The sequence below is a fragment of the Ammodytes marinus genome (assembly GCF_949987685.1).
Source record: "Ammodytes marinus genome assembly, chromosome: 2".
NCBI lineage: Eukaryota > Metazoa > Chordata > Actinopteri > Uranoscopiformes > Ammodytidae > Ammodytes > Ammodytes marinus.
In genome coordinates this window covers 37,151,473-37,161,472 of record NC_137231.1, presented here as the reverse complement: position 1 = coordinate 37,161,472, position 10,000 = coordinate 37,151,473, and the positions used below count along the sequence as shown (strand labels likewise).

Here is a 10,000-nt window from a genome sequence, read left to right as displayed (position 1 = left end):
TCTCTCTCTTTCTGTGTGTGTGTGTGTGTGTCTGAGAGTGAGTTTGTTACTCATAGTACATAAGAAAGAAATAATCAGAATCAGAATCAGAAAAAGCTTTATTCATCCCAAGAAGGGCAATTCAGTTCACAGTTCCAGTTCGCAGTAAAAAATCATTTAAATAAATACTATAAAAAGCAGAACGAGGTAGAAAATAACATAAACAGACAAACAGCTCCAACACACAAATTCAACTCACATTCATTTCATCTCAACCTGTCAGAACAACCACCCAGCTACTCTGTGTGAATATGCAAATGAAACCAACTATCTGTGGAAGAGCTGTTAGAGGTGGAGTCAGTTACAATATGAATCTCTGTGCTGAGATTATTACATGCAGGTTCCTTCTCTGTGTTGAGATTATTATATGCAGGTTCCTTCTCTGTGTTGAGATTATTATATGCAGGTTCCTCCTTCTCTGTGTTGAGATTATTATATGCAGGTTCCTCCTCTGTGTTGAGATTATTACATGCAGGTTCCTTCATCTCTGTGTTGAGATTATTATATGCAGGTTCCTCCTTCTCTGTGTTGAGATTATTATATGCAGGTTCCTCCTTCTCTGTGTTGAGATTATTATATGCAGGTTCCTCCTTCTCTGTGTTGAGATTATTATATGCAGGTTCCTCCTTCTCTGTGTTGAGATTATTATATGCAGGTTCCTCCTTCTCTGTGTTGAGATTATTATATGCAGGTTCCTTCTCTGTGTTGAGATTATTATATGCAGGTTCCTTCTCTGTGTTGAGATTATTATATGCAGGTTCCTCCTCTGTGTTGAGATTATTATATGCAGGTTCCTCCTTCTCTGTGTTGAGATTATTATATGCAGGTTCCTCCTTCTCTGTGTTGAGATTATTATATTTTTTCATTTCATTTCATTTAACTTTTATTTATCCTCGAGAGACCAATTGAGGGGTGACCCTCATTTTCAATGACGTCGAGTTCAAACAAATTCAAAGGAAAAAAAAAAAAAAACAATACATAAACAATATTCAACGCAAATACATCAAATACACAACAACAGGTGAAGAGAAAAACAATTGAAACATTTACACAGTAGTGAAATTAAGTGGTAGCAATTAAAATTAAATGGGTGAAAGTACAATATAGCCTAATTAAAACAATTACAGGTAGAGTTTGGCAGATTTAAAATAGTTTGTTTAAATTGGTTAAAGGATATGAAGTTATTTAGTTTAATTTGTTGCTGTAAGTTGTTCCAGGAGTCAGGGGCACTGAAGCTAAAAGCTGTCTTTCCTAGCTCAGACCGGGCTTGTGGGACATAAAGCATAAGCATGTCAGTGGAGCGGGTCTGATAAAGCCCATCTGAGATTTGCAGCAATTCAGTTAAATAACGAGGAAGCTTCCCGGTCAAGGCTTTGTAAATTAAAATATGCCAATGTGCGTCACGTCTCTCTTTAAGGGAGGACCACCCAACCTTTTCATATAAAAGACAATGGTGTGTGTCATAAGCATCTCCTGTGATGAACCTTAAAGCAGAGTGAAAAACAGAGTCCAGGAGTTTAAGACATGAATGTGATGCATGCCGGTAAACCACATCACCGTAATCAAGGACAGACATGAAAACTGCTTCAATAATCCTTTTCCTACTAAATAAAGGGAAGGTGGTTTTGTTCCTATAAAAATAGCCAATTTTTTGTCGTAGTCGACGAACAAGATTTTTTATATGAAAATTAAAAGTGAGTTTATCATCTAACCAGATGCCGAGATATTTGTACTCTGTGACTCTTTCAATTAAAAATCCATTATTTGTAAAAATATTAAAATCATTCAAATTTGTAGTTCTTGCTCTGGAGAAACACATATATTTGGTTTTGTCTGTATTTAGAACAAGCCTGAGGTCTACTAGACAGTCCTGCAGGGTGTTAAAAGAGCTTTGTAGGTTCTGAATAGATTGGTGCACCGAATCGGAAATGCAATACAGTACTGTGTCGTCAGCGTATAGATGGGCATGACAGTTTTTTAGCGATGAAACAATGTTATTTATATAAATTGTGAAAAGAACTGGACCTAAAATTGAGCCTTGTGGGACACCATTTGTAACAGTTAAAAACTCAGATTGGTATCTTCCGAGTTTAACTGACTGCTGTCTATCAGAGAGATAATCCCTAAACCAGCTACATGCAGAATGATCAAAGCCAATGTCATGCAGCCTCTGTAAAAGCAAATGGTGGTCAACAGTATCAAAGGCCTTTGAAAGATCAATAAAAAGTGCTGCACAGTGCTTTTTCTTGTCTAATGCTGTAACAATGTTGTCTACAACCAAAGTCACAGCAGAGACAGTACTGTGACCTGCCCTAAAACCAGATTGGAATGGGCTCAAAATGGAAGCACTAGTTAGAAATGTTTTTAACTGATTATTAATAAGTGATTCTAGAATTTTTGCCAGGCATGGGAGTTTGGAAATTGGCCTGTAGTTATTAAGATTATTTTTGTCACCACCTTTATGTAAAGGAATTACGTGAGCTTTTTTCCAAATTTTAGGAACTATTCCAGAGGAGATGGAAAGATTAAAAATATGGGTTATTTGTTTTGATATTATATGTGTCGAAAGCTTGATTGAAAACGGGTCCAAATTGTCCTCTCCCATGTACTTCTTGGGGTTGATGGCGAGGAGCGCATCTACAACAACACTTGTGGGAAGAAGATCAAGGCTGAAAATAGGAGTTTGAGAGACAGGCGGTACGTTACTACTGGTTGTAGAAGGTGTACAACCTCCATTTTGAAAGAGTTGACCAGCAGCTACAAAATGTTTATTAAAAGCTAAGCCAATCTCTTTTTGATCATTGAGAGTGTGACCATTTAATTTGATCTGAGTGGGAACTGTGCTAGAATTGTTTTTATTATAGTTCACAGCTTTCCAAAATAGTGCAGGGTTAGAGTAGCAGTCGGAGATTAATTCAAGGTAATATTCGGATTTGGCTTTCCTGACCATGGCTGTGCACTTATTCCTAAATTGTCTAAAAATAGTCCAATTGGTATTATCTCCAGAGCGTCTAGCTAGAGACCATGCTTTATTTCTTTCAGAAAATAAATCAGACAGTTCACTTGTAAACCAGGGGTTTGATCTATTTTTTACTCTATGCTTTTTAAGGGGCGCATGTTTGTTTATAATTGAGGTGAAACTATTGATGAAATAGTCTAAGGCTAACTCAACATCCGAAATTTCCGTAGTGAGTTGAATGTCACTATGACGGAGATCACTTAAAAAGGCTTGCTCATTAAACCCTTTAAAATTACGCTTAATTATGATTTTAGGTTGAGATCTTTTTAAATGAATACTTCTGATACAGGCCACTGGGCAGTGATCACTAATCCCGAGCTCAAAAACACCAGCTGAGACTATTTTATTTATTTTATTTGATAGGATTAAATCGATTAAAGTTGATTTTGCTGGGTTTTTTAGATTGGGTCTTGTGGACTCAGTTATTAATTGTGTAAGATTAACGTTGCTACAGATTTCTTTGAAAGGTTCAGAGGCACCAGAAAGCCAATCAACGTTAAAATCACCCATCACAATTACCTCTCTATTTACATAACTGGAGAGCATATGTGCTAGATCGTTTAAGGAGCTAGTAACAGCAGAAGGGGGCCTATACACACCAATTACAACAAAACAATCATTTGATGATAAAGATAATTCTAGCGCGATAAATTCAAAACAATTTGGAACAGAGACAGCATGTAAAAGTGTTACAGAATAACAGGATTTAACATAGACAGCCACTCCCCCACCCCTTGCGTTTCTGTCTATTCTGAATAAATTGTATTCATTAATTGCCACAATAGAGTCATCTGTACTCTTCTTTAACCAGGATTCAGTCAGAATCAAGACATCTGGATCTGCCTGGGACACTAAAATCTTTACATGGTCTAATTTATCATGCTGCAATAAACTTCTAATATTTAGATGAAGAAAACCCAAGCCCTTTCTTGATTTAAGAATTTGTGGGGAATTTAGTTTAGAGCAAAGGGGGTCAGTGATGTCTGGGATGAATGAAGGACAATTTGAGGTGTTGTTATGAGTTAAATTGGGGGATATTTCAGCAGGATCCCTGGGGAGATCTTTTTTAATGGGGGATGATTTGGTAGGGTCGTGCTGTGGTAAATATCAGTCCGAATTATGCCAAGATGCGATGTGATGAATGTAGTGATTAGTAAGTTCTTTAATACCTTTGGCATTGGGATGGAGGCCGTCAGATTTGAGTAGTGTGTGTCTAGAGAAAGAGTCAAAGTTGTTAATATAGCCCAGAGAGTTGCCCGAGCACCAGGACTCCAGCCGTTCATGGAAATCCAAGAGACGGCTGTAGCGCTCAGGGCTTTTGGATGACGTGGGAATGGGGCCGGAAAATATACAGAATTTCCCCAGGCTCTCCAGGGTGAGGGCCAGACTCTGAAGATTGTCAAATAGTTGGTATGACCGTTTATTCATTACGTCATTAGTTCCAACATGCAGGATGACTGTGTGGGCAGTAGGGTGGAGGGCAACGAGGGCAGGTGTTAGCTCCATAATGTCAGATGATTTTCCTCCAGAGAGGCAATAGGTGAAAGCACCAGGGAGACAAAGAAATCTGACAATAGAGTCACCGATGATGAGGATCTCAGGTTGGCGATTCAAGCAGCTCCCACAGTAGAGAGACAGCTTCGATGAGAGGGGAGGAGGTGAGGGCAGGGCACAGCCGCGAGAGAGAGCCTCACCTGTACAGCGGATGTCAACATCGGGGGCACCACTTCGAGGAGGCACGGAGGGGTGCACACAGGGAAACACACTTCCAGATGGAGCTGGTAAACGGCGGCGATCTTGACATCCAAACTGGGAAGTGGAACCCCGACGTCCACGTGCCACCCTGGAGCAGGTCTGGACCGGCGAAGCAGATGGAGAGCCGGCAACACGAGCGGCAGGTTCAGCAGCTCCACATAGCACCTCCAGCGGAGCAAATGGATTGCGTGTCAACACAGGAGGAGGAGATGGAGAGGAGAGCAGAGGAGGAGGAAGAGGATGAGAAGATCGTGTAGAAGATCGTCTGCCCTTCTTCACAACAGACGTCCATGCAGCGTCGGGAGGCTGGGCAGCAGAAGCAGTAGAAACGCCGCTAACCGGTGCCTGAGAACTTGAAAGAGGAGCTTTTTCAAGCACAGCTAATTTGGAGACCAGGAAGGACTGCCGCTGGAGGAGATCGTGAATGAGACTCTCCACTGACTTGAGCTCGGATCTCAGGAGGAGAAGCTCCGGATCTGTCTGGGTGAGTGCCGATGACATGATGCGGTGAAAAAAAGACAGAACACTATAGAGCTAACGCTAGCTAGCGGAGTATTAGCTAGCTTTAGCCGTTTTAGCTAATTTCGGTGGTTTCTTTAAACGACCATAACTCATCACAGGAATGGGGTAGAGACTTACTTTTTTTTTTGAAATGTTCAGAATCTTATGCTCTATGAGATGTATATGTCCATGTTGTTACGACCGGAAGTTGAAAAGATCGCGAAAAAGATCGCGAAAATCATCTAACAAGCAGTGGGCTCAGGCTGCCATTATATGCAGGTTCCTTCTCTGTGTTGAGATTATTATATGCAGGTTCCTCCTCTGTGTTGAGATTATTATATGCAGGTTCCTTCTCTGTGTTGAGATTATTATATGCAGGTTCCTTCTCTGTGTTGAGATTATTATATGCAGGTTCCTCCTCTGTGTTGAGATTATTATATGCAGGTTCCTTCATCTCTGTGTTGAGATTATTATATGCAGGTTCCTCCTCTGTGTTGAGATTATTATATGCAGGTTCCTTCTCTGTGTTGAGATTATTATATGCAGGTTCCTTCTCTGTGTTGAGATTATTATATGCAGGTTCCTCCTCTGTGTTGAGATTATTATATGCAGGTTCCTTCTCTGTGTTGAGATTATTATATGCAGGTTCCTCCTCTGTGTTGAGATTATTATATGCAGGTTCCTTCTCTGTGTTGAGATTATTATATGCAGGTTCCTCCTTCTCTGTGTTGAGATTATTATATGCAGGTTCCTCCTCTGTGTTGAGATTATTATATGCAGGTTCCTTCTCTGTGTTGAGATTATTATATGCAGGTTCCTCCTTCTCTGTGTTGAGATTATTATATGCAGGTTCCTTCTCTGTGCTGAGATTATTATATGCAGGTTCCTTCTCTGTGTTGAGATTATTATATGCAGGTTCCTCCTTCTCTGTGTTGAGATTATTATATGCAGGTTCCTTCTCTGTGTTGAGATTATTATATGCAGGTTCCTCCTTCTCTGTGTTGAGATTATTATATGCAGGTTCCTTCATCTCTGTGTTGAGATTATTATATGCAGGTTCCTCCTTCTCTGTGTTGAGATTATTATATGCAGGTTCCTTCTCTGTGTTGAGATTATTATATGCAGGTTCCTTCTCTGTGTTGAGATTATTATATGCAGGTTCCTTCTTCTCTGTGTTGAGATTATTATATGCAGGTTCCTCCTCTGTGTTGAGATTATTATATGCAGGTTCCTCCTTCTCTGTGTTGAGATTATTATATGCAGGTTCCTTCTTCTCTGTGTTGAGATTATTATATGCAGGTTCCTTCTTCTCTGTGTTGAGATTATTATATGCAGGTTCCATCAAAACTGATCAACATATTTACATTGTGAAATTCATTAAGGTACAGTACAAATTAATGTAATGTGTGTTCTTGTCTCCCTCCCTCCCTCCCCGTCTCTCTCCCTCCCTCCCTGTCTCTCTCTCCCTCCCTCCCTGTCTATCTCTCTCCCCCTCCCTGCTTGTCTCCCTCTCTCTCCCTCCCTGCTTGTCTGTCTGTCTGCCTGTCTCTCTCCCTGTCTCCCTCCCTCTCTCTCTCCCTGTCTCCCTCCCTGTCTCTCTCTCTCCCTCCCTCCCTCCCTCCCTCTCTCTCTCCCTGTCTCCCTCCCTCCCTGTCTCTCTCTCCCTCCCTCTCTCCCTCCCTCCCTCCCTCCCTGTCTCCCTCTCTCCCTCCCTCCCTCTCCCTCCCTGCCTCCCTCCCTCCCTCCCTGCTTGTCTCCCTCCCTGTCTGTCTGTCTGTCTGTCTGTCTGTCTCTCTCTGCCTGTCTGTCTGTCTGTCTGTCTCTCCCTGCCTGTCTGTCTGTCTGTCTCTCCCTGCCTGTCTCTCTGTCTGTCTGTCTGTCTGTCTGTCTGTCTGTCTGTCTGTCTGTCTGTCTGTCTGTCTGTCTCTCCCTGTCTGTCTCTCCCTGTCTGTCTCTCTCTGTCTGTCTCTCCCCCTCTGTCTGTCTCTCTCTGTCTGTCTCTCCCCCTCTGTCTGTCTCTCTCTCTCTGTCTGTCTGTCTGTCTGTCTGTCTGTCTGTCTCTCCCTGCCTGTCTGTCTCCCTCCCAGATGTTTGAACAGCTGATAGAAGCGTTCTGTGACCTTGACCCGCCGGTTGTGGGAGTGGCTTGCCGAAGGAGGCGTGGCCTATATGATGACAGCGAGGGGGAGGAGTCGAGTCTGACAGTCGGGCAGTTCGTGCTCTGCCATTGGTCGGACGGACTCTACTACCTGGGCAAGATACAAAGGGTAACACACACTCACACACACACACGGGCAAGATCCAGAGGGTAACACACACTCACACACACACACACTCACACACACACACTCACACACACACTCACACACACACACGGGCAAGATCCAGAGGGTAACACACACACACCTGGGCAAGATACAGAGGGTAACACACACACACAGAGGTATATACACACACACACACACACACACACACACACACAGATATATACACACACACACCTGGGCAAGATCCAGAGGGTAACACACACACACTCACAGAGATTAGGGCTGTCACTTTTTCCAAAAATGAAATTCGAACGAATTTCGAATGTCCCTAATTAATTTGAATATATTCGAATACATCCCCCCAGTGTTCTGTCCAAGCCCGGCCCGTTCTATTAATCGTAATTCTTATTTAGGCACGAGCCTGATTTTAAACCCTTATTGTTTTAATAAGTTGGCTGCTATAATTCTGCTATAATTTAAGATTTAAAACACAAATCTGCGTTGTTTGAATGACAGAAATCTGTTCAGAAGAGAACTTAATGAGCAGCGCAACACAGCCTCCGTCAGTACAGCACAGGGAGGGGCTGCAAAGCACTGAGAGCAGTTACTGTAGTAATGACGATCGGCTTGAAGGCGGTGCTGCTGTAGGAGACACACCGTGCGCGCAGTGTTGTCTCTTATAACATTACTAAAACGGAAGCCCTTCCGGCTCGGGCAGAGAATGTAACTCACACAGGGCTGTAGTTCCATGGTCATATAAAGAAAGGCCTGTACCTGTACACTGGGCGCTGCGCTGCTCCGCTCGGCTAAGCTAGCGGCTAAGCTAGCGGGGAAGCTGCAAATTGACGTCTTTGAAAAGTACGACAGGTCTTCGTAACGTCCCCGGTGTTGAAACCAAATACTCCCACACGCTGCTGCTCATATGTCCTGGTGATCGTCCAGGCCGACAATGCTCACTATGGTCCATTTTGGTCGCAAAGCAACAGATGAACATCATGATTAACATTAGCTTTGTTTACTGATGGGTCAAGAGGGGTTACAACTAGGGGTGGGAATCTCTTGGCACCTTTCGATTCGATTCCGATTCGGAGGTCAACGATTCGATTCAAAATCGATTTTCAATGCATCTCAATGCAAAACATTTTTTATGTACATACCCATGTGTGAATTTCAAAAATATATTTATATGCACATCTGAGTTTGCTACTCAGAGTTTGCTAATCACTTCCTACTATTGTGATGATCATTAAAGACAATCAACAGATGAATTGCCTTCTCTATTATTGTATTAAGAGAAAAGCTTTTCTTGTCACAAATATGACTTTCTATGAACAGTGCAATAATCAATGCAGCTTTCAACACAATATGGAAGTATGTAAAAACTAAACCCATTCAGTTTTATTTTATTTCTAATCTCGTAAATCATGTTTCTATAGGATTTCTATTCTATTATCTATTATTTTCTATGTCATTTCAACACATTGTACAAAAAGTATGGCTTGGAATTCAGCTCTCATACAAAAACGTAAACAGAGATAAAGCCGGTGCAGGTCATGGGTTTGCTGCTCTCAGCCCTTTTGAAGACACTTTGGAAACAACTCGCACATGTGTGGTGTGCATGCGCAATGGCGCAGGAAGTATTAGTATTTACAAAAAAAAAAAAAAAAAAAAACGATTATTAACTTTTCTGAATCGATTCAGAATCGTATTAATCGGAAAATCGATTTTTTTTCCCACCCCTAGTTACAACAGGTCAAACTGATAGGACAGTTAGAAAGCGCCCTCTGCTGGGTCAAAAGGGAAACTACTCTGAATGCTTATGAGACGGCAGCACACTATTTTATATACTGTCTATGGGCAGCACACAGTCCGAATGGAGAAATACAATTCGAATTCGAACTTTTCACCCCAACTTCGAACGAATGTTCGAAGTTGGGGTAAAAAGTGACAGCCCTAACAGAGATATATACACACACACACACACACACACACAGACGCACACACACACACACACACACACACACACACACACACACACACACACACACACACACACACACACACACACACACACACATACATTATAAAGCACACACACACACACATTATAAAGCACACACACACACACACACACAGTATAAAACACACACACACAGATTTTCTTTACAGCGCACACACAGTACAGACAGGTAGTGGATCATGAGGAGATATTCACACAGTACAGACAGGTAGTGGATCATGAGGAGATATTCACTCAGTACAGACAGGTAGTGGATCATGAGGAGATATTCACACAGTACAGACAGGTAGTGGATCATGAGGAGATATTCACTCAGTACAGACAGGTAGTGGATCATGAGGAGATATTCACACAGTACAGACAGGTAGTGGACCATGAGGAGATATTCACACAGTACAG

At 42.0% G+C, this 10,000-nt stretch overlaps 1 protein-coding gene across 1 annotated transcript in view; it reads left to right on the top strand.

Moving 5' to 3' along the window:
• Nucleotides 1-10,000, top strand: part of phf19 (PHD finger protein 19) — a 27,574-nt gene that overhangs the window by 1,121 nt on the left and 16,453 nt on the right. The window contains exon 2 of the mRNA XM_080048838.1: nucleotides 7,402-7,581. Coding sequence (XP_079904964.1) covers nucleotides 7,402-7,581 — 180 coding nt within the window. The remainder of the gene's footprint in view (nucleotides 1-7,401; nucleotides 7,582-10,000) is intronic.